Source organism: Muscardinus avellanarius (assembly GCF_963383645.1).
Source record: "Muscardinus avellanarius genome assembly, chromosome: 3".
Taxonomy (NCBI): Eukaryota; Metazoa; Chordata; class Mammalia; order Rodentia; family Gliridae; genus Muscardinus; species Muscardinus avellanarius.
The window spans coordinates 98,739,016-98,763,926 of record NC_137788.1 but is presented as its reverse complement, the minus strand read 5'-3'; the positions used below and the strand labels follow the sequence as shown (position 1 = coordinate 98,763,926).

The following is a 24,911-nucleotide window of genomic DNA, read 5'->3' as shown; positions in this document are numbered from 1 at the left end:
ACTGGATTGAACCCAGGGGCATTCTAACTCTGAGCTACAGCCCCACCCTATTTTTAAAATTTTCCTTCCTTCCTTCCTTCCTTCCTTCCTTCCTTCCTTCCTTCCTTCCTTTTCTCTCTCTTTCTTTCTTTTTCTTTTCTTCTTCTTTTTTTTTTTGGTGGCACTGGGATTCCTGGAAGCCCTTCTACCTCCGGGCTACACTCCCAGACCTATTTTTTTTTTAATATATTTTTATTTGGAAAAAGGGTCTCTGAAGCCAGCGCTGCTGGCTCTGAACCTGCGCGATCCTCCTGTCTCTGCCTCCCAAGCGCGGGGATTACAAGCATGTGCCACCACGCCTGGCCTTCTCTTTCTTTTTTTGCAGGTCTGGGGATGGAACCCAGGGACATCAACCTCTGAGCTATACCCCCTGCCCTATTTTTCATTCTTTTTTTTGAAATAGGGTCTCATTAAGTTGCAGAGGGCCTCATCAAGTAGCTAAGGCTGTCTGCGAACTGTGATCCTTGGATTAAAAGTGTGCGCCACCACGCCCGGCTTTTTTTTTTTTTTTTTTCAAACAGGAGGTCTCACTAGGTTGATGAGAGTCTCACTACTTGCTGAGACTGTCCTCAAACCTACCATCCTCCTTGTCTCAGCCTCCCTAGTACTGAGATTACAGGTGTGCACCACCACACCCAGCTTGTAGGACCAATATGAAACCAAATTTCATAAATGAGCCAATTGAGGCTTAGAGATTGATTAGGCTGAGAAAGACAGGCCTGTCTCATTGCCAAATGGAGCTAACCCCTTGTTTCATAGCAGCGACCTGAAGCTGACTGTGCCATGTTCCAAATGAATGCCAGCAGCTACTGCGGCTCTGAGAGGTCAATTCATTGGAGGACAGACAGGAAGGCAGCGCCAGGGAGATGAGCCCAGTGGGAATGGCAGGGGCAGCTGACAGAGTCCTCTGGGTCCACCAGAGAAAAAAAATTGAGGCTCAGGATGAAAAGGGGAAAAAAGGTAGCAGCAACCCCAACTTCCTTTAAGGGAATATTAGAGCAAACCAAAGGGGAGGCCAAGGCCAAGCTTAAATGGCCAGGACCCATGCTAGAGAGAACACTAAGAACTGGCTAAGGCGAACAAAGGAGCGTACTGGTGGCTAAGTGCCAGGGAACCACAGAGATTAACAGAAAGGGGTGAGGCAGGGAATTCATATATTGCAGGGACCTGGAATTTTGGCCCCAGCCCTTATTTTTGTTGAGATGTTTTGTGGAGAAGTTCTTTACCATTTCTGTGCTACAATGTTCTCATCTGCAAAACAGGGATTGCATTGGTATTTACCTTTTGGGTTACTGTCCAAAATGCATATTTTACATAAATTGCTTAGAACGGTGGTTTGCACATAATATTCAGCATTTTCTGACTAGTAAGCAGAAGAACGTGCTTTCAAGAAGCATCCAATATTGTGCCTGGCACCCAGCAAGTGGTTAGCTCTTGATTAAGAAGAACCGGTTTCCATTCTCAAGTTGACACGAGCCTCAGGGATGTGACCCAGTGATTACCCACATTCTATGCAACCCAACCACTTGCCGAGGGCTCCATGTACCCTGTCCATCTCATGACCCAGATGGGATGACTGGGTGGCTCTAAAAGACATTCCTGTACAAGCACCCAGGTTCAAGTGGCCAACCTGCCACTAATGCTCTATAGCCATTAGAAGCCGCTTGTCCTCCATGGCTGGTGCTTAAACCTCCAGATGAAGGGATTCTTGATGGCTCTAAGTTCTTTCTTGCAAGGCAGAGGAAAGACCAGGGAAGTTGAGAGAAGGTAACCAAAATATCAGACCAGGCAATTCCAGAGACCTGGATGCATGTTGGAGTGAGAATATTAAAAATCCACCCTTCCAGCTGGGCGTGGTGGTACACGCTTGTAATCCCAGCATTTGGGAGGCTGAGATAGGAGGATCCAGGTTCGCAGCCAGCCTCAGCTACTTAGTGAGGCTGTTTTAAATTAGAGAATAAAAAATAAGGCTGGGGGTATAGCTCAGAGGTAGAATGCCCTTGGGTCCCATGCTTAGTACTGAAAAAAAAATTTACCCTTCCTAAAATGAAAATCTCAAGATATATAATTTCTATCAGTCCTGGCAAAACATAGCAGAAAGTCCATCATACACGCAGAGATTGTGTCAAACTCTCTTGTCCTGTACAGTTTCTTTGGGGAAAAGGGCCAGTGAGTCCCAGGAGTCCCCATCACGAAGGCTGCGTGACCCTCAGGAGTGCACTGTGGTCTCCACCCAGCTGCTCCACAGACACTCAACACGGGTTTCTTTGCAGGATGTTTCCTATATCGGTCAAGATCCTGTAGAGAATTTAAGCCCCCATACACATTGCCTATAGGTAAGATAAGGGATCTTATAGCAATTCTGAAAAGAGAATAGTCCTTTCACCTGAATGGAAGTGAAATATCCTCAGGGGCAGGGCCTGCAGGTGGACAAAGGCAGAGGCAAACCTGACCAGGGATCTGACCCTTCCCTACCCCAAGATTATCCTCTCTTCTCCCTTAGCCTCTCCTGGGCTCTCCCACACACTTTCCCATGGTTTCACTGACACCTGGTGGCCTACTTCCCAGACCTTTCTTCATCTCAATCACCTGCCCCAGTGAGGCCTGACCTTACTTTAATCTAGCATTAAATCTGGTTTGGCTGAGACCAGCTCAGGGGGTGATCCCGAGGAACTTGGGGCTCTTACACAAACTATATCAAACCCAGGGGTGCAGAAACACTCACCATTCCAGCAACCCAGAGACCTGGACCTGGGCTGTAGCAACCCCAGGTTGATCTCAGGAGGTAACCCTTGGGCTAAGTACCTTAACTAGGAAAGGCAGGCAGCCTGGCAGGGGATATGTGGGTTATGTGACCTGTCAGTGCTGGCAGGGAAATCTACTTTTGAAACCTGGAGATTTTCAGAAGCCATATTTCCCACACACAAGGAAACGAGGATTGTTTTTGCTTCCTTTTAATGTAAACAGAATACACAAGCACATTAAAAACCCCAAAATAACACAAGAGAACACAGAGATTTATAGAGAGATATTTACAGGCCCTTGCAAGCCCAGAGGAAATGGCACCTCTGGATAAGGGGCAGCCTCTCTCTCTGCCTCAACGCTGTCCAAAACCAGAGTGCAACAGCTGCAGAAGCCCCTGCTGCTGCTTCTGGAAGAAACTGAGTGAGAGGCTGGAATGACATCAGAAATCCCATAGCACAACCAAGATGTCAACAACCTGGCCCTGGCCCTAATCCTAAGCCTGTTTCCTGGGCAAGCTGACATGCCAGGCTACGTATCTTGAGAGGAGTCAGCGTGACCCTGAACTTCAGAGGTGAAGAGAAGGGTGCCCATCCCCTCCTAGCTCTTCCCAGCCTCAGGCTGATTGTGAAATGAGCTGCAACCAACCATGTTCGGAGTGGGGAGAAGTTGAGGGGAGTGAAGGAAGAGTGGAGCCTGAGCAGAGAGATGACCACTCCTCAGGACGCCAGGAATCAACCTGAGGCCAACCTGGCGGGGCCCAGTGGGGCTGTGCTGCCACCTGGTGGGCGATGGGAGCACTGCAGCAATGACCAGGAGAGTGCCTCAGGTATAAGATCGCCCCTTTTTTCTGTTCCAGTTCCCTGCCAGCGACCTCACTGCAGCAGCTCTTCCCAGGAAATAGGCTTGGAGAAGACCTCTCTTTCTAACCAGAGGTCATAGTTCATCTGGAAGTCCTCAGGAAGGTCCACCCGCTGGCCCAGTACACTCTGCAAGCAGTTGTCCACTGGCAGAAAGTCAGGGTTGCTGTGGGCTCGGTCATAGCGCCGGGCATTGAAGCGCTCGATGTTGGCACGGAGGGCACACTCCTCAGCCTGGAAGTCCCAAGGCCGGGCATCAAGATCTGGGACAGAGAAGGAAGACATGGTTAGGAGCTCAACCCTGCAGCAGCTGTGTGGGCACTACAGCTCAGGCCAGGCTGGCCAGGGATGAGAACGGTGACTGTCGACTGCAAACCGAACACCTCCCAGCTCATCCTCGGGAAGACTGATGAGAACTCCTCCCTAAGCCTTGTGTGGTGGCACATGGCTGCAATCCCAGTACTTGGGAGGCTGAGACAGGAGGATTGTGGGTTCAAGGCCAGCCTCAGCAACTTAGCAGGGCCCTCAGCAACTTAGTGAGACTCTGTTTCTAAATAAAAAATAAAATAGGACTGGGGGTATAGCTCAGAGGTAGAATGCCCGAGTTCAATCCCCAGCACGCACGCGCACACACACTCCTTCCTAGATGCAAAGGAGAGCCAGGAGCCAGGTATAAGAAGAAAATGCAGATCTACTGAGAAAGACCTGTACTACAGAGACTGTGTAGACTCAGAGGGAAAGCACGCACAATACCCTTCCCTGAAGGTGAGGTCCTCCTGGCTCTCTAGGTCAGAGGCAGGAACCTGGAGGTGCTCTCATCTGCTCATCCTCTCAACTCCCTGACCAGGTGGCACGTGTCACCTTGGGGCTGTGTTCCAGACACTGTAGTGTGCAGCCATGTGCAGACACAGAGCCGTTGAGGGGGCGAGCAGAGGGAGCAGACAGAGAGGCCCAGAAGCAGGCAGTGACATGGCTAATGTTTCAAGAGTAAGTAATTAGTCAGCCCTCTGTACCTGTGGATGCCGAACTGAATAAAGGGGCTTGAGCACCTATGACTTTGATCTGCATGGGCCCCTGGAACCAATGCTTGGTGGATAAACACGGCACGCTGTGCTGCGCCTAGAGCCCTGGGTAATCCAGTTGAAAGGAAGCTGGGTTCGATTATGGGTGGGGGGGATGAGTGGGCCTCACATGCCTTGCATAAGGGTTTCAATCCAATTCTAAGGGAAATAGGAAGCTAGCAAAGTATTTTATTTGGGGAGGTGAAAGATCACAGGATCTCCGTGCTGAAAGGAACACCAGGGCCACGTCTGAGGAGCTGAGGGGAAGAAACTGGAAGCAGGGAACCAGCCAGGAGCTGCCAGTTTATGTAGCCAGAACTAAGGCAGCTGTGGGGTTGAGGAGTAGTCATATGACAAGCTCTAGAAAAGGAATGGTTTGAAGGGGAGAGATGGAAACAGGGCGCGGCCGAGGCGGAACCTGGGCAGCTTCCAAAGTCCTTCCTAGAGCTCCCACCCCAGTGCCATAAAAGCGGGAGCTGGGCTCCTTCCGACTCAGCACAGAGAGGCCCCCGAGCTACGCGCAGAGCGGGAAGACGTCCCCTTCCCCTTCCCTCCCCCAGTCCTGCCTCCAGCCCGGCCTCACCATTGCCGTAGGCCCAGTCGTCGTTCAGCCGGTGCCGCACCTTCTGGTAGATGGCGGACATGGTCTTCATATTGCTCTTGCGCCACTGCCGCCCCAAGTACTTGGTCTGCACCTTGAGCAGCTTCAGCACATACAGTTGCATCATGGCCTGCTTCACCTTCAGGGCCCGCTTCAGGATGGGCGCTGACTTGAACACCACCAGCATCTGGATGGCGGTGAGGACAGGAAATGCTTGCACCCCGGCTTACCGCCCGGGTTACAGACAAGTTGTCCCAGCCCTTCCTGAACTCACAGGCTTGCTGGCACATGAGACTTAAGGGCTAAAACTGGAAGAGTTCCAGGCAAATCAGGATCCCTGGTCACCCTAACTGCAGGTGACTCTGGAATCTAAAGAAACTACACATGCCTTTACCAAACACTCACATGCACAAAACTCAGAAAACTCATGGGCCGCCCACCCCAGGAGCATCCTGAGACCAATGTTAAGGAAGACTCTAGAACCCTGGTAATGTTACCAATCAAGATTAAGAGAATACAGAAAAAGCTCATCTGTGAGTGTGGGTTTATTTTAGCACACTGATTAAGCCTCTTCCAGCTTCTGGTTCAACTCATCAAGCTCAACTTAGCAGCAAAGCTAAGGGAGAAGGACAACGTGGCAGCAGCCCCAGCCTGGGGCTTCCTAGCTCTTGGGGTGAGGGGAGGCATGAGGTACTCTTCTGTGAGTTCTCAAGTTCAGGCCCGCTGACGGCACTCACTCACCATGGTCCTTGAATGCTTCCATTTTGTCAGCTTGTTCAAGATCCGAAGCAGATTGATACAAGAAAAGAGATTCCTCCAGCAAAACTGGTTGTTGTCACCTGCTTCCTGCAGGGTAAAACAGCAACAGTCACAACCATCACAGCTGCAGGTGCTCAGCAGTTTCCCAAAGGCACCCTCCTCTCAGAGCTGCCCAGTGGGACCCTATCCCCAGCACTGGCAGGGATTTGGGGAGGGCGATATCTACACTTTCCCTGCAGCAAACATGGGCCATAAACCAGAGTCCAGTGTGGACACCGAGAGGGAAGTAACTCTAGGGAGCTTTGGCCAGCTGTCCCTGAAGACCCTACATCCAAATCCTGCTCTGCAAGGTCCCTCCCTGAGCACTTCTGTGCATTTCTGGTGCTCCAGCAGCCCGGCACTCAAAAGTGACCTCCTCTGTGGAAGCTCCTCCGTCACAGTGTTGGGGGAGGCAACGTCATGCCCAAGGGAAAGCTGGGGAGAGCCCAGCCACTCACCAGACTCTCTGCAGTCAGCTCTGGCAGCTCGTTCACCACGCAGTGAGGGTAATCCAGGACAGAAATGCTGAAGAGGCAAGAGAGCCGCGTCCCCCGTGAGCAAAGGCCTGGGTCTGGCGGAGCAGCCACAACTCAATGACTCCTGGCTTTCCTCCTTGCATGTTGAAGCAAAAGCAGGGAGCTAGCCTGTTTGCCCCACCCCAGTCTCCCCAGCTGTACGATGAGGCTATATCTGCTGCCCTTGTGGCTGGAGACCAGGCTGTAATATTTGTGTGTGTGAAAGAAGGGGGGAGAGAGAGAGAGAGAGAGAGAGAGAGAGAGAGAAAGAGAGAGAGAGAAAGAAAGAGGAGAGAGATGGATTGAACCCAGAGGTATTCTACCTCTGAGCTATACCCTCTGCCCTTTTTGTATTTGTGTGTGGGGGGGTACTGGGGGTGGAACCCAGGGGCTTTTCTACCTCTGGGCTATACTCCCAGACCTATTTTATACTTTATTTGAAAACAGGGTCTCACTAAGTAGCTGAGGCTGGCTTCGAACCTGTGCAATCCTCCTGTCCCAGCCTCCCAAGTGCCGGATTATAAGTGTGCACCACCATGCCTGGCACTATTTATTATTTTTGAAACAAGGTCTCACTAGGTTGCTGAGAATCTCACTATGTTGCTGAGACTATCCTCAAACCTGCAATCCTCCTGTCACAGCTTCTGAAGTACCAGAATCATCATCATAGGCGTGTACCACTACAGCTGGCTGGCTCGGTTTGTAATCTTGCAAGGGGTGGAGACCCTATTGTAGCCTTTCCCACAATAAACCTGGAGCTGGGGGTGTGTGTGGCTCAAGGTGACTAATGTGCACTAAGCTTCACTTGAGATGGTACCTGGCTGGCAGCTCACTCTATGGTGTCACACACTGATAAGCAGGTACTCTGGGGTGCAGCTGTCCCAAGGAGGTGAGTGAGTGAGTGAGTGAGTGAGTGAGTAAGAGAGAGAGAGAGAGAGAGAGAGAGTGTGTGTGTGTGTGTGTGTGTGTGTGTGTAGGAGTCAGCAGCCAAGACTGCACAGTGCATGTATGTGGTCAAAATCATTTGAAAGGGCCAGCCCAGACTGTCTCTTTGGAGGAGAGGGGACAGAAGGGACAAAAAGGCAGCAGTGGAGCCCAGGATGAGCCCCCTGCCCAGGCTCAAACTATCTCTAGACTAGCCAGTCTCAAACTTGACACATTGGCTCCTCCTCAGGCAGGAACCCCTTCCATTCACTGTGTCCTGACGCCGGGCAGAGTGCTGGCCTGTAGGTACTGGAAAAATCTTAGCCGAACGGACTCAGTGGGAGACCTGCTGGGAGCCCCGCCATCTGGCTGTCCTCATCCCTTCCTGGTCCCTGGTCCTCATCACCTGTTCTTGGCAGTGATGTAGGACATGATGTTTTGATTGAAGAACTTTAGGATCAAAGGGATGCAGTTGGCAAACACCAGGTGCTGGGCCATATATTCAAACTGAAACCAAAAGAAAAAACATAAGCGTGTCCCTGAGTACGTTACCCTCTTTCCTCCAGTGATGAAAGGACTTGGTTGGAGGAAGAGTCTTAGAACATGCATGCAGAGCTCCGGTGGGTTGGAAGGCCACTTCTTTGGGGCTGGAGGAGCAGCACTGCCTGAAGCCCCAGCCCAGCAGACAGGGAGGCGGCCCTGCAGGTACCTGGTAGACGTGGTTCAACTTAAAGTGCTTGAGCAGCAGCAGCAGCACAGCAGAAATGGCCTTAACAATGACCTCTTTGTGGCGGTTCACGTCCACGCCCAGCTTCATGCTCTGCAGCACTGTGGTGCTAGAAACATAGGTGCACAGGTGGGCTGCCAGCACACGCAGTGCCCTCTTTCTAGGTGCCCGAAGCAGAGATGACTCCTGGGTCCTCTGGCAGAGGCCGCATGAACCTCAGAGGGCAGGCCGGCGCGCCACCTCCCACCTCCCACGCAATCTAGCTGAGCAAAAATTATTTCTCCAGGATACTCCCAAATGTATTCTTAGCCTGTTTCTCTTATTTTCCTCCAAAAATAAGATTTCATCTTCTCAAGATCTCCCCTAAACCTTGGCCACCATATTAACTTGAGTTTCCTAAAGAGTGTTCTGTGGCATATCAGTACATTGAGCAGTTTCAAGCTAAGGGAGTAAGAGTTTTGAAGTCAGATACATTTAGGAGGCACTGATTTATAGCAGCTTTTTAGTTTAGGACTTCTCACTGTCAATCTTTATAAGAGGTAATTTACTATTTGACTCTGGAACCTGTGTTCCTAGGGCCATCAGGACGGCCCAGCGTCCTGTGCCTCTCCCTCTAGTGTCGGTGCCTCCTCCCTCCCCCAGCCTCACTCCCAGACGCCAGGCTGGGCTGAGCAGGACAGTATGACGGGGAGGCCCAGGCAGGTGAAGGCCCGAGCCCCTCTCAATGTAGAACATGATCTCACCTTGTAGTCTCAGCTCAGAGATGAAGTCATCCCAAGGGAGGAAAACTCTTAAGAGTCTCACTCTGTCTCCTGAGACACTGGCTAGGATTCTACCTGCCAGTCCACTGGCCAACAGGAGAAACTACAAAGCAGCACAGGCTCACCTGTGACTGGTGAGCTACCCGGGAGCTCACCTTCCAGCTGTGTGATGTCCCAGTCTTTGGAAGGTGGGCTCTGGGAAATGTCTGTGCCGCCCCATCTACTTTACAGAGGAATGACTTTCCTAATTCACTCAGAAGCTCACTGGTGGCAGTCTACACACGAATCCAGGCCCGCTGGACTGAAATCCCACCCCAACCAGTGAAATGGCTGAACCCAGTAGTTTCCTTTGTCTGAGTCAGGAATACCCTAAACTGAATTGGCAGAAAATGTGGGTCAACAAAAGAAACTGACCTAGAACACATTTCCCCTTTCCCCTCTGCTTTCTGCCCCCTGACCCCCATTCACAGAAATTATATACTTACGGCATTTCCTCAGGCAGGACATCTGCTAGGATGTTGATTGAGTCTGTTTTGGCTTTTGAGGTGGGTGCTGCAGCCAGCAGGATCTTCAGGAGGGCAATCTGGGAAGAGCAGATGCTCAGACACGTGAACGCAAGAGCTCGGCAGGAGCCAAGGCCTGGGAAGTGATGTTCCTCAGGTGCCCAAGGGCTCAAGGGGGTGAAGAAGACCTAGTAGTGGCCGTGGGATCCCATTGCAGGTACCTACTGACGGCCACCGAGAGGGATCCTGCACACAGAGCACTCACCATGTACTGAGGCAGGCTGGGAAGCAAGCCTTGGTAGAGAGTTTCTGCGGGGACTTGTTCGACTTCCTCTTCTCCCTTTTAATACAAGGAGTACAAACACAAAGCCCCAGTCCAAGCTACAATCTCCTGAGCCAGCTTTCTAGCTGGCTGGAGGAGAACCTGTAAGCATCAAAGTAAAGAATGATAAAAACGATAGCAAACTGAACACATAAAATGTGTCACATGCTTTACCTGGAATAGCTCAGCTCATCCTTACTAAAACCCTATGAAGAAGATACTATTTTTCCCACTTTATAGGCAGAGACACAAAGCATGGAGAAAGACATTCACAAGCCCAAGATGCCATCTACTGACTGCTGAGCTGGAGTTCAAAGACAGGTGCCGGGCTCAAAACCTCTGCTAGACTCATACCACCCCACACTGGGTGCTGGGCGCGGGGCTGGGAGCTCTTGAGGTGAGAACTGAGCCCCAGGAGGTTCTGAGGGGGGAACATCTGGGATCCTGTGGCTGAGGGCCTTCAACTCACCCCTGAGAGTGGAGAGCGAAGATACTCCTCCTCCATCTGTGCCTGGACCTCTGCGATTGATGTATACTTATGCTGAAGAGAAAGACAGGGAAGGAGGAACTGGAAAAGCACCCCTCATTCTCTGGCCCCACTCCCACACCCTGGCAAAGACCCACATACATTTCTCCACACAGTCTTCTCAAAGAGGCCTAAGTTACCACAAAGATCCCTAACTAAAATCCCAAACCCAAAATATTTTTGCAAGTGTGAACATCTCTTAGAACTAGGGTAAAAAGCCCACAGTAAATCAGAAAAGAAAAAAAAAATTAAAGGAGGGGAAAGGACTTTCAGATTAGCTAAGTGATAGGAGAAAAACTATTAAAAGCAAAACCAAGTTTATACTCAAAAAGCCTAACTACAGTCACTGCCTAGTGTTACAAATTTCAAAAATGTTTCAAAACATGGTAGTTAACATTCCAGATATGTTGGTAGGGGAAGCTACCTCTTCCCCACTCTTGATGTCCCCCTCCATGTGGAGGGTTTATGAAATTCCCAGCCCCTTCCTTCCACCCACTGCTATGGGAGAAGAACAGGACAGTCTTGGCTCAGCCCCTCTCTGTTTTCTTTAGAATCCACTCACCTGCCTGCTGAGAGCCTGTCTCTTCTCTACCAGGCCTAGCAAGGCCCTCCAGCCCTGCCCTGAATGGGTAGGTGAGCTTGCCTAACACTCACATGTGGTATTAGGACATTCCAGGTCCTCTTAAACCTCATTTCTCTCAACTGCTCTGTGAGCAGTACACTGGCACTGCAGTCTCCGTCTACCCCTTCCTCTATCTCAACTGCCTTAAAATTCAGGCAAGGAAAGGAAGCACATTTATTGCATCCTTAAAACTCGAGTGACTGGCAGGTGATATGACCACTAAGGAACTAAGTGCCAAAACCCTAAATCTCAGTTTATAAGATATCAAATTTAAGAAGCCAGTCCATGGTGGCCACATGCCTATAATCCCAGTCCTTGGGAGGTCGAGACGGGAGGATTGCAGGTTCAAAACCAGGGTTAGCAACTTAGTGAGATCCCCAGCAACTTAGCAAAGGTCTATTCCAAAATAAAAAATAAAAAGGGCTAGGTGCAGCTCAGAGCTAGAATGATCAGTTCCATCTCCAGCACCAAAACCAAACAAAACAAAAAAAGAAAAAGCCTAAAGTGCTGCTTCCCAGACTGCTCTGCTCAGCTTCTTGCTGGCAGCCAGACAGCAATCCTGAAAGGCTTCTCCCTCAGGCCAGTATCACTTTACTCACTCGGATCAAACTAGGCCAAGTGCTCACCAGAGTCACTTACCTGCTTCAGAGTCTTGATGCTTTCGTGGATTGGCCTGGGCAGCCCCACCACTGTGTTCGTGTCACTGGAGAATAAAGAAGGCCTTGTGCTGAGCCTCAGCATCGAGTCGTCTGGGTCTCCACACACCAAAGGCCAGGAGAGTAAACTTCGAAAGGAACTCAGATGGCACTCACCTGCCCAGAGTGTAACCTATGAATTTGCTGCGGCTGGACTCGAGGAACATCTCAATGTCTTTCTCTCTGCAAAGGAAGCAAAGAGAAGGTGCTATCAAATGCCATGCCAAGATGTCTCTGTCCACAGAAACAGAATGACCAGAAAGTGTGAACCAGGAGGAAGACTCTCCCACTACTGTTTTCCTTTCAGCTATTTTGATGTTCTTTATAATTTTGTAAATATGTGTACCTAGTTTACTCATAACATTAAGGAGATACACCAAATTTCAAAGTATACTTTACTCAGACAGTAGTAAGTCTATCAATAGATTATAAGTTCCATCTTAAGTATTTAACATTTTTACACACTGAGCAAGGTATAAGCTTCTGAATTTTCTTTTTTCTTTTTTTTTTTTTTGTGGTTCTGGGGGTGGAACCCAGGGGCTTTTCTACCTCCAGGCTATACTCCCAGACCTATTTTATACTTTATTGGAAACAGGGTCTCACTAAGTTGCTGAGAGCCTAACTAAGTAGCTGAGGCTGGATTTGAACTTGTGCGATCCTCCTGTCTCAGCCTCCCAAGCGCTGGGATTATAAGCATGCGCCACACCCAGCTAGCTTCTGAATTTTCATGTGGGTCACATTTTCCTGTCTCAAACAACTGGTACACCCTGTATGATGACCTGTTCTTCATTCCCTTCACAGAACATTGAAAAATGCAGCTTTATCTAGATCAAGAAAATGATTTTTTTTCTCTTTTCACACCTTCATCTATTTTTTTAAGTTGCTGCCTATCAAAAAGATATCATTTTGCTGGGCGTGATGGTACACACATATAATCCCAGAACTTGGGAGGCTGAGACAGGAGGATCACAGGTTCAACGACAGCCTCAACAACCTAGCAAGACCCTATTTCCAAATAAAAAATAAAATAGCACCAGGGGTGTAGCTTGGTGGTAGAATGCTTCTGAGTTCAATCCCCAGTACCAACAAAACAAAATATATCATTTTTATATCTGTATATGCCTTTCTATCCATCAATTCACCCACATATACCTCAAATATCTTAATTATGATTCAAAATAAACTCTTCCATAAACTGTCATTTTTCTGTAAAAAAACTTACATAATACATGGCCTAGCATGTACAAAGCACTGAGTTCTATCCCTAACAGTGAAAACAAATACTTATATGGTGTTGGTATAAATGGAAAGTTAGTTGCTTAAGTGCTCTTATTTTTATTTTTTCCTATCCTCCTTCACTAGCAAATTTGACCAAATGCTAACACAGAGTACTAGCTTAGAAGCCACACGAAGATACTTCGTGTAGACCCTTAAGCCCCAGGACAACACAGGGTACATTAAGAGAGCCTCGCCCCAGAGCCACAGAGCCCCAGCCCTGCGCAGGGCCTTGCGGGACCTCAGGCTCCCTGGGGGCTCCCATGCTGGTTCTGGCTCCAGGAGCCAAGTGTTTGGCTGTCTGAGACTCACCTGACCTTGGGAGCCCACGGAAGGCCCTTGGGGCAGGCAAGCCTGTCAGTCTGGGGGTGCTGCAGTGGGGGAGGCATCACCTCGTCACGCTCCAGGGGGAACGTCTCCCCCTCCAGACTGTTGTCATCATCATTCTCTTCTTCCTCTTCCCGAGAATCATCAGCCTTGTAGGGATCCCGCTCATTGAAGGCATCTAGGTTGTCCTGCTTTATCAAAGCCTTAGAGAGGGAGGAGGATGAGATAATCAGAGCCTAGTGACGGCACAGAAGAGGGAAATGTGGGGTCCGCGGCTGGGGCACAAAAAGGTGCTGGGCAGACAGCGGACAACAGTGAAGGATGCAGAAAGGGAGTCAAGGCTGGGACCAAATGACAAGCCACCCTGAAGGTTCTGTGTCCTGAATGTCTGCTCAGGCAGGCCTGGGGCGGGAGACAAGCAGCCCTGCTGCGGGGGCACTGGTTCTGCCCCGCTGATCAGAGGCAACCTCAGCACCCGCGCCTCCAAGGGCAGGACCGCTGCAGCGTGCACCTCCAGAGCTCTCAGGAGTCAAGGGGGATCTTGTGCTCACCTTGTGCTCCCGGCGGCCTCGTTTCTGCTGCTGCTCAATCAGGTCTGAGGCGGATGCTGGTGGGGAGGCAGCCCTCATGTTGCGGATCACTTTGATGCTGTCCTCGGGCAGCGGGGGGAGCCCGAGGAGGGTACGCTTCTCCGCCTTCATGCTCTGCAGCTCCTCAAATCCACCCAGTGTGCACTGCGTCAGATGATGGAGGGAGATGCAGCACCGGCTCATCATGTTCACAGGCCTGGTCCCTGATCACGGTGTCAGGCTCAAAAGCTCCTGTGACCCCATCATGGCCTACATCTTTACAAAGACCCACACATACCAAAGACTCCAGCAAAGTAGAGGAGAAAAAGGAGCTAGGAAGGAGCAAAACGTTGGTGACAGAACCTAGTACACACACTTAGCTGGAGGTATCACATAATCTTCAGTTCTAAAAAGTAGCAGACTAGAAAATCAGGCTTTTCCAGTCCCCAAAAAAGTTGGAAAAACTCTTGCTTCAGAAGGTGTGCATACTAGTCTTTTGAAGTCAAACTGGAAATATACTGTTGGTTGCTCAAATTAAACAAAAAAAAAGCTTTATCTAAATTCTTCCCTAGAGGGCCAAATTCCAGCACTGCACAGCCATTTTAGACTGCTTAGTGTCACTGTTCCCGAGCAACTCAGCTTCCCTCTGTGCCTTCAGTGAGGCTCTGGGAGGAACCAGTAGGATGCCTTGCCAAGATAAAGCACACAGATGACTCTTAAAGGGCCAGAAACTCCCTGAGCCCTGGCTGCAGTCGGCCCTTTCTGCAAGAAAAGAGCCAGCTGGGGAGGGCAGTGTCCTTGGGAAGGGTTCCTGCCCCACCTGGCCCACTGCGGACAGTGCCTCTGGGCCACGGGTGCTGACCTGTGACAAGCCCCACACGTTCCCTTCCCTTTGCAGCTAGAAGTGAGTCCGTTTCATACCGTGTCCCAAGGAAACACTAGCTCAGGGCTCACCCTCATTTTGCCCAAGTGCCATCTGAGGGGTCCCAACTACACCAGCTCTAACTCTGCCTCAAATCACTTCAAATTCCAGGTTGGGGAGCTGCTTTCTGAGGTGCCTTGCTTACAGATGAAGCTGTTTTTGCTTTTTTCTGGTACTGAGGATTGAACTCAGGGGCATTCTACCTCTGAGCTACATATCCAGTCCTATTTTTGTTTTATTTTGAAACAAGGTCTCCCTAAGTTGTGAAGGGCTTCATGCGGTTGCTGAGACTGGCCTCGAACCTGTGATTTTCCTATCTCAGCCTCCCAAGTACTGGGATTACAAGAACACACCACCACGCCCTGCGAACCGTGATCCTCCAGTCTCAGCCTCCAAATGCTGGGATTACAAGTGTGCGCCACCACGCCTGGCTCTTTCAGGAGCTTTTTAAAATAATCTTTTAAATTTATTTATTTTTGTTTCTTTGTTTTTTGGTGGTACTGGGGTTCCTGGAAGCCCTTCTACCTCTGGGCTATACTCCCAGATTTTTATATTTTTATTTGGAAACAGGGTCTCTTAAGCCAGCGAGGCTGGCTTCGAACCCGCGCAATCTTCCCGTCTCTGCCTCCCAAGCGCGGGGATTACAAGCATGCGCCACCATGCCCGGCTAAATGTATTTATTTTTAACCAAAGCAAATTACAGCCATATAATTCAGTATTCAAAAGGATAAAGTCATCCCTTGTTAACCACAGGGGATTGTTTCAGGTTCCTTCCATCATGCCCCTCCCCCAGACAGATACCAAATCTGCAGATGCTCAAGTCTCTTATATAAAATGGTGCGGTACTTGTATATGACTTAATCATATTCTCCTATATATTTATTATTATTATTATTACTTGTGGTATTAAGGATTGAACTTGAGGCCTTATGCATGCTAAATAAGCACTCTGTCACTTAGCTATATACTCAGCCCCTCCTATATATTTTAAATAATCCCCAGATTACTTAAAATACCTAATATAATACAAATGCTATATAAATTGCTGTAGTGTACTATTTAGGGAATGACATGGAAAATCTGTACATCTTCTGTAGAGAAGCAATTTTTTTCCCCGAATATTTTGGGTTTGCTGTTGGCTGAGTCCATAGATACCAACTCGTGGAAACAGAGGACTGAGCGTACAAAAGGAGGTCCCCTCCCGCCCTGTCCCTAGTGCCATGGTTCCCCAAGTGCTCACCAATACTGTCTTCCAGAGCAGCAAGAGAACTTTCTTCATGGGGAAGTGAGGGGCATGGCCACTGCAAAATTTGGTCACCATTCCAAACAGCATGATGGCAAACGGCTCATTGTTGTACAGCGGGGACCCTGGCAGTGACCCAAAGGCATCAGGACAGCAGACAGCAACAGGACCCCCCCAGCACCCTCCGGTCTCAGTTCCCAGCAGGGCCCAGAGAGGGTCCCCAGCGCCCTACCCAGCTCGGCTCTGAAGGTCTGCCGCATCGTCCTCCACTCGGCCTTGTCACCCTCGTACTCCTGGTGAACAGTCTCCACAACCAGGTACATGATGTTGAGCAGAACCCTGAGCACAGAGGCCATAATGGAGCAGGACGGGGTGTCAAGGAGTACCCCTGACTTCCTCACATCCCAGTTAACATGAGAATGCCTGTGCACAGAGGCTAGCTGGTGGGAGAAGGCTGCAGTAAGAGAAAACTGAGAGGTGACAATCCGAGCAACCTGCAGGGCAAAGGAACGCTTAGGTCCTTCCCTCCTGGGCCTTCGTCCAGTGGTTCAGGTTGCTTTGGCTGGGCCCAGATCTCACTGTTTTGTATCTCTGTATCTAACTAACAAAGTGCTTTCTCAAAGCAGGTACTTAATAGGTGCTTGTCGAATTAAACAGGAACACGAATGGCTAAAAAAACTCACTGCCCTAAGCTTCCTGGAAAGAAAAACAAAACACAGAGGTTCCAGTGAGCTGCGGGGGTCAAAGCAGGGCAGGACCACAGTGAGAAAGGGCAGAATTTACCCTGAGGGGCGGAAACACAGGCCCCTAACTACAGTGGGGAACACTGCAAACATCCAAAAACAAAGGGCTCTACCCTCAAATCAGAAAGGTGATCTTGTTCAGCAGGTGCTGTTGCTTCACGTGCAGCTGTGAAACCTGATGAGGCTGTCGGGACCAACCTAGTGCAGATGACCTAACTACACAGAAGGTGAGGGCCCAGGAGACAACAGCCATAAAAGACCCACAGCCAGTCTTCAGCAGCAGTGTGGGCCTCCTGCACATTTAACTTTGGCTCCGCCAAGTGCCTTGACCCCCCTAGATTTCCCTTGGGTTTCCAGACACCCTGCCCAGGTAGAGCCCTCAGCAGAGCCCCCTGCTTATGTGCATGGACATTACTTACACCTGGACATTAGTGTGTGCAGAAGGGATGCACACACAGCTCTAAGCGTACACACACTCTGGTCTGAGCTCACTCTCTGGGGAATGCTCAGGGCCCAGGCTTCTGCACACCTCACCTCAGGTCCGTGCTGTCAGCTAGGGAGATGGCGGGCTTCCTCACGGCACTGCTACACGCGGCACTGTTGCTGTAGAGGAGACTTAAGAGTCAGTACCCTCGCCCAGCAAGGCAGTGGTAAGTGATGCCCCAATAGGTAAGTACAATTATGCTGTGGTATGTGCTTAGACAGCACAAGAGGCCATAGGACATGGTGTTAGGAACTCAACCCCAGCCCGGCATGGTGCATGCCTGTAATCCAAGTACTTGGGAAGCTGAGACAAGAGGATCACAGGTTCAAGGCTAGCCTTGGCAACTCAGTGAGACCGTTTCAAAATAAAAAATAAAATAGGGCTGTGGGTAGAAGGCTCCTGGGTTTAATCCCTAGTACCACTAAAAAAAAAAAAAAAAAAAAAAAAAAAAAACTCAAGCCCAAGCCCAAGACCAGAGTGCCAAGGTAACCAACTTGTTTGTGCCTCAGTTTCCTCATGTATAAAATGGGAATGATAATAGTAGCTATGGCATTAATGTGAATTAGTATATGCAATGCCCTTAGAAGAAAGCCTGAGACATGAAGCACTCACAGTGTTCAAAGGAGTGTGTGTGTGTGTGTGTGTGTGTGTGTTACTGGGAATTAAACTCAGGGGGCATTCTACCTCCAAGCTACACTTCCAACTCATTTTATTTTTTGTTTTGAAACAGGGGAGTTGCTGAGTTTCACCATACTGGAGAGGCTGTCCTCAAACTTGCTATCTTCCTGTCTCAGCTTCCCTTGTAATGGGATTAGAGGCATGCAACCTGTGCCCAGCTTCTTAGCTGTATTACCAACAGTGTCGTTCTTAGATGAGCAGCAGCTGACCTGTTCACTGAACAAGGGATCAGTGGAGAGACACTTTAGAGCAAGCTTTGGTTGAGTCCATGTCAGATTTGTGCCTGGCCTCCTGACCAAAGGGTAAGTGCAGGGCAAACACAGAGAGGTTCACAGGTTCAAAAATGAGTTCAATGAGAAGCCTCCCAGTGAGGGGTGCCTTAGGCCTCGACAGTCCCCACAGTTTGGTGTAAAAGCTCCAGCGTTAGGAGCTTCCAGGACCTGTCATTAATCTTCATTATTCTTGAAGGTGTCAAAAAACTCACCCAGTACTCAACTTGGCATTGTCAGAACAAAGCCTGGGACCAGACCTTCCACCCCAGGTGGCCCATTAGCCTACCGTAAGGCACTTAGTAGTGCCAGCTCTGCCCCCCTCCTGTCTTCCCTTCCCTCCTCCATCCCCACAGCAGAAATGCTCACTCAATTTCCATGTTCAGAAGCTCCACCAAGGCATTGAACGTGCCCACCTCCAGGAGCAGAAAGATGTTGTAGCGCATCCAGAACTGCACCTCTGCCTCCGAGCCACACTCCCCAAAGGTGCCTGCAAACACAGTGCACAGTTCACACAGCACCTCCACACACACACCTGGCAGCATCACTGAGGAGCGATGGGTCCCTGAGGAGGCCCGCGCGGTACCTTGGGCAACGTAGAGAATTGCTCGGGCCACCTTGAGTCTCTTCTCCCTGGCGGTGACTTCCAAGCCATCCAGGAGCCTCATGGCATGAGTACGGTGCTGGTTGGTGTCCAGCTCAGTCCACTTCTTGTCTGTCACTGCAGAGCAATCGACCAGTTATACCCAAACCCAGAAAAATTCTCACAATGGAATGGAAGCAATGTTAATGCTCCAAACTCAGGACTACCACAGGGCCAAAAAGTTAATTTACTCCCCACATATGGGTTAAGGTCGTACTCCTTCTCTGTGAATTGCATTTCCTAAAAAGCCCCCACCAAAGTGCCCATAAGGCCCACTCTAAATGGGGCATCTGGCCTTCAACTATCATGGCTCAGCAAGTTTCTTATGTTGCTCGGATGACTTAGGTCATCAGATGACTAAGAGAAACTCTGCAGCTCTCTTGATAAAGGGTGAAAGAAACCAAGAAGTGGGGGGAATCATCTCACCGTGGATCCGGAAATCCTCCTCAAAGCATTTCCGATTCATAAGGAATTCTGGCCCTTCGGTGTAGCTGTAAAGCTCTGTCAAGAACAAAGTCTCATCAGCAGCAGCTCCACATCCTCACTCCATACCAGGTCTCACATGTAAAGAGGGTAACATTTGCTTCCAGTCCCAGCTCTGTTCCTGAGTCACAGGGACCCCTAGACTATGCTCTCTAACTACTAAGGGAGTCTTAGTGGTCTGATGAGTACAATGGAATGAACAGTGATCAGGCTTGTAGCTCATAACCAGAATGCCAACGAAGCATAAATCCAGGCATTTACAGTCGGATATGCATCCATCCCAACCTGCCACGCCAGAGGCTGACCATCACCCTGAACATATCTCTCTCAAGTGCCATCTTCTGTATAGGACCCATATTATGGAGGCTGGAAAAACAGATCACTGACCTATTACACATGACAGCAACGGCAGCAACAGATGTGCAGATGCAAGCACATCCCTCATGACCCACAGCTATAGCATCCCTATAGGGGGATGTACAGTGTATGGCCAAGGAGCATCACTGTCTTGCACCGAGACTGGGCCCTGGCCAACTAGTGACCATTTGTTATTATCACAAAAAATAGACACTTCCAAGTTATGACATACAAAGGGCTTGAGTCAAATAAATAATATTTGTTTTATATGTATCATTGACAAGTCTAAAAATAAATTCTAAAAAGATATTCTAGCTGGGCGTGGTGGCAGCACGCTTGTAATCCCAGCATTCGGGAGGCTGAGATCAGAGGATCGCAGTTCACAGACAACCTCAGCCACTTAGTGAGGCCCTCTGCAACTGCAACTCAGTGAGATCCTGTTTCAAAATAAAGAATAAAAAATTGGACAGGGGGTGTAGCTCAGAGGTTGAATGCCCCCAAGTTCCATCCCCAGACCTGCAAAAAAAAAAAAAAAAAAGATTTTTGTTTTTTATTTTTTTATTCTTTATTTTGAAACAGGGTCTCACTGAGTTGCAGAGGGCCTCACTAAGTAGCTGAGACTGTCCGCGAACCATGATCCTCTGGGCTCGGCCTCTCAAATGCTGGGATTACAAGTAAGCACCACCATGCCCGGCTTGATATTCATTCTTAATTTTCTTAAAAACCAGTAAGAAAAAACGACCCTCAAATAACATGAAGGCCAGCTGGGCACTCCCAGTATTGGGAGATAGGATCACAGGTTTGAGGCCAGATGTGGTGACATGCCTGTAATTCCAGTACTTGGGAGGCTGAGACAGGAAAATTGCAGGTTCAAGGACAGCCTCTGCAACTATGCAATTTAGTAAGACTCCGTTTCAAAATAAAACAAAGAGTTGGAGTTTAGCTCAGAAGTAGAATGCCCTTGGCTTCAATCCCCAGTACCACAATAAAAAAATACAATAAAATAAAATAGGCTAAGATGTAGCAGTGAGGTAGAATGCCTCTGGGTTCAATCTCTAATACCAAAAACAAAACAAAACAAAAAACAAAACCATGAAGTCCTGTGTTTTACCTGAGAGCTCTGCAGCCCACTTGTCTGTGTCAGCATATTCAAATTCCAGGTCTGGAGACTCAGAATAACCCTGTTGGTAAAGGAGAGAAAATGACCCCGAGTGGTTTCCAAAGGGAAAAACACATGAGCTTCTGGAGACACTGCTGTGTTACAGGATACCACTGCCTCCACTTCTCAGTTGTTTTATTACACTATTTTGTTTCTTGGGGTAGCTGAGTTCACCCTACTATCAGCCCTCTCAGAGCACCTAATACTTTGCCTCCACAGCACTTATTATCATAACATAATTATATATTGCCGTGTCTATTTGCTTAGTGTCTGCCTACCTACAAGACTGCAAGTTGTGATCAGGAACTCTGTCCACTTTGCTTACCAATGATTCTACAATGCCCAGGACAGTACAAATGAGTGAATGAATTAGATATATTCAAATATATACCCATTGAATGAATTAACATATGGCTTCTATCTATTGTGTGGAGTGAATAACCACTCTATAGTGTATTAAAAATCCAGAGGACTCACTTCTTTCTCAGTAGCGGACTACAATATCTCAGGACAAAATGAGTACTGAAATCTTATCAGTTTTCCTGCCTGTCTCAAATTTCAGTGAGAATTGACAGAGAAGGCAGAAATGGAACAGACTGGTTCCCTCCCACACATAGAAGACAATGTGACAAAGAAAATCTTTTTACTGCTGGGAATAGGTGATTACTAATAACATGCCATCTTGGAAGCTTTGTACTAGGAAAAGTAAAAAAGTCAGGAAGAAAGAGGTAAATGCACTGGGTGTGGTGGAGCGTGACTATAACCCCAGTAGTTGGGAGGCTGAGACAGGAGGGCTGCAGGTTTGAGGCTAGCCTCAGCAACTTAGTGAGACCCTCAGCAACCTAGTGAGACCCTATCTAAAAACAGAAAGTAGGGGTGTAGCTCAAAGGTAGAATGTCTCTGGGTGCAATCCCTAGTACCCACTCCCCCCAAAATAAATAGTTAAATGCCTTAAGCTTAACTAAAAGTCTACTTTGGGGTCTAGGGAGTATAGCTCAGTGGTACAGCAATTGCCTAGTATGTGTAAGGCTCTGGGATCAATCTTCAGTATAGAAAGAAAGAAAAGGAGAAAGAAAAGAAAAAGGAAAAACTCTATTTGAGAAGACAAAGACTACCCACAGACAAGAACTAAACTCCTTATTCAGAGACAATAGTGTAATATACTTTCACAAGTTACTGAGCCTCCGTGTCTTCATTTATGGAACAGGATGACAACAATCTGCCTTGAATGTTTTTAAGGACTAATCAAAATTATGTGTCATTAGTAAGCTCTCATCAAATGTCAGCCTCTTTGTCTTCCAGACATTGATCAGGCTCCTAAACTACTGATTTCAGCTATGCCTAGAAAAAGCATAGAATATCAGCATCTCTAAGTTATGAATTTAGACAGGTCTTTGTTTGGCTTCCCATGTTTAGAGTCTATGTGATGATACTTAAAACGTAGAAAAGTAAATTAAAATGCATCAGAGGGAGCAGACATACAGCTCTGTGGTACAGGAGTTATCTGGCATGCACAAGGCCCTGAATCCAATCCCTACCACCACTTAATAATGAATAACCTAGGCATGAAGGTCCACGCCTATAATCCCAGTACTTGAGAGGTTAAAAAAAGAGGATCTCAGGTTTGAGGCCAGCCTCTGTCACTTAGTGAGACCCTTCGGAACTTAGCGAGATCCTATTTCAAAATAAAAAAAATAAAATACAGCTGGAGTGTACCTAGGAGGTAGAATGCCTTTGGGTTCAATCCTCAGTAGCACAAAATAAGTAAGTAACATCAAAGGGTATTTAACTGACCAATTTATGGCTACTTCTGAAAATTTACTTATTTTTTTTATTTATTTATTTTTTTGGTGGTACTGGGGTTTCTGGAAGCCCTTCTACCTCCGGGCTACACTCCCAGACCTATTTTTTACATTTTCATTTTGGAAACAGGGTCTCCTAAGCCAGCGCGCGTGGCTGACTTCGAACCTGCGCGATCCTCCTGTCTCTGCCTCCCAAGCGCGGGGATTACAAGCGTGCGCCACCACGCCCGGCTTACTTCTGAAAATTTAAAACTAATTTTTTTGTGTATATGGTACTGGGGGTGGAACCCAGAGGCTTTCTACCTCTGGGCTATACTCCCAGAACTATTTTATATTTTATTTGGAAACAGAGTCTCATTAAGTTGCTGAGAGCCCCTAAGTAGCTGAGGCTGGCTTTGAACCTGTGAGATCCTCCTGTCTCAGCCTCCCAAGCACGGGGATTACAAGGATGCGCCACTACACCTGGCTAAAACTAATTTTTAAAAGAAGAGTCGGAACCTGGGCATGGTGACACATGTCTGTAATTCTAGTACTTGGGTGGCTGAGACAGGAAGATCACAGGTTTGGAGCCAGCCTCAGCAACTTATCAAGGCCCTCCAAAACTTAGCAAGACCCTGTTTCCAAATAAAAAATAAAATAGGGCTGGAGGAGTAGCTCAGATGTAAAACGCCTCTGGGTTCAAGCCTCAGCACAATAAATAAATAATAAATAAGTTGGAGGTGTAGCTCAGTGGCAGAGCAATCAAGAAGAGACTCTGGGTTCAATCCTCCGCACTGAAGAAAAAAAAATTATCCCTCTCACCCATGAAGGTGAGCCCACTCTCACTACTTTCATAATCCTCCACATTTGAAAAATTATTTGATTTTACCACTGCTGTCTCAGCATTCTACCTTGCAAGGTCTTCTAAAAAGTTGATTTCTTTGCTTTTTCAAATAATTTTCATCCAGCCCAAGGTACCTCTACTTTTTTGGCCTTCCCATTTCTCACGTTTTCCTAGAGTTTTGGGCTTGCAACAAAAACAAAACGAAACAAAAGACGTTTGAGAGGAATTGATTTCACAGGTCTAAAAAAACAGTATCATCCCTCTGGCATGCGCTGGGACGGCCAGCTTCGCCTAGGAGTAACTCCCTCTCATTACTAAGCGCCGGAGTGCTCATCTGCCTGGGAGTCGTCTCAGGTGAAGGAGACTATCGCATAGTAAGAGCTCTGGGAACGTGCTGATTAAGAAGCCTAAAACGCTGCGACGCGCGTGTCTTCATTCATGAATTCTGCAAAGGGAAGCGGTGGGAGGAATTTTTAAGTCGGGGCGAGGTGAATAGTCAGCTCCAGACTACCGAGTCTCCGGAAGGGGAGGCGCGGCTCCCTCGCCGGAGTGGAGGGAATCCCGTACCTGACGCACGTTCACACGGTGCGCGTCTCAGCCCGAACAGCTCAGCATCAGCCGCACCGGCCACACCAACCACGGGTCCGACTAAGGACGGAGGGGCCCGGGATGTCCCCCAGCGACTGCCGCAGCATTAGGAGTGGCAATCGGCTGTCTGGCTTCTAAGCGCTTTCCAAGCCCTCGCCAGCCCCGTCCCTGTCCGCCGCGCGGTCCAGCTGGGGCCCAGGACAGACCCGCGGGGCCCGGGAGGGGCGCGGCGCCCGCAGACCCCGCGGGTCCCCCGCCGCGCCGAGGCCACGCCCACCGGCCCGAGGCCACGCCCCTCCCGCCCGCGCTCCAGTGACAGCTCCCCAGGCCTCGGGAGCCCGCGCTGGCCCTGCAGGCCCCCGCCCGCCGCCGCCGCTGGGCAGCCTCGCCCCCAAGCCCCTGACCTCCGAGTCTTTGCGCTGATTGCGGTTGAACTCTCGGGCTTTGCCCCCGGGCAGGAGGCCGCCGGCGGCGCGCGGGGTCCCGGGCGGGGGCTGCGCGGCTGCCGGGGGCGGCGGGGGCGGCGGCTGGGGCTGCTTGTTGTTCACCGCCAGCGGGCCGGGAACGCCGGCCGCCGGCTCCATCTTGGCTGCTCCACGCCCCCGGCTCAGCTCGCGGACCGTCGGCGTCACGCGACTCTCGCGAGGTTTCCTCCAGGGCCGTTCTCTGGCCGCCATATTGATGTGGAGGCGAGAGCGCGGCGCCATCTTGGCCGCCCGACGATTCCTGGGGCGTCGCTGCGCGCGGGCTCCTTTTACTTTCCCCTCCTTCCTGCCAGTGTCATTTACATGCCATTTTATCCGCGAGGCCCCTTTTAACTACTTTAGTTCAGTTCCCTTCCTTCCGCTAA

General features: G+C 49.3%; 1 protein-coding gene across 2 annotated transcripts; it reads right to left on the bottom strand.

The window, feature by feature from the left end:
* Positions 1 to 3,656: 3,656 nt before the first annotated feature.
* STRIP1 (striatin interacting protein 1) lies at positions 3,657 to 24,645 on the bottom strand (the record flags this gene model as incomplete). 2 transcript variants are annotated; one of them, XM_080691199.1, is made up of 21 exons in its annotated part: positions 3,657 to 3,904; positions 5,286 to 5,490; positions 6,045 to 6,149; positions 6,560 to 6,626; positions 7,947 to 8,047; positions 8,250 to 8,376; positions 9,514 to 9,611; positions 9,797 to 9,871; positions 10,323 to 10,394; positions 11,641 to 11,704; positions 11,814 to 11,879; positions 13,284 to 13,501; positions 13,850 to 14,032; positions 16,030 to 16,157; positions 16,265 to 16,371; positions 17,310 to 17,378; positions 18,576 to 18,696; positions 18,793 to 18,927; positions 19,276 to 19,350; positions 20,801 to 20,870; positions 24,466 to 24,645. In XM_080691199.1, 21 exons carry the CDS (start codon positions 24,643 to 24,645, stop codon positions 3,657 to 3,659), a joined length of 2,514 nt encoding a protein of 837 aa, XP_080547325.1. The 2 variants fall into 2 exon arrangements, with proteins under 2 accessions (XP_080547325.1, XP_080547326.1); XM_080691200.1 differs by lacking the exon at positions 24,466 to 24,645 and having other exon boundaries at positions 19,276 to 19,389; positions 20,801 to 20,864.
* Between the last annotated feature and the right edge of the window lie 266 nt (positions 24,646 to 24,911).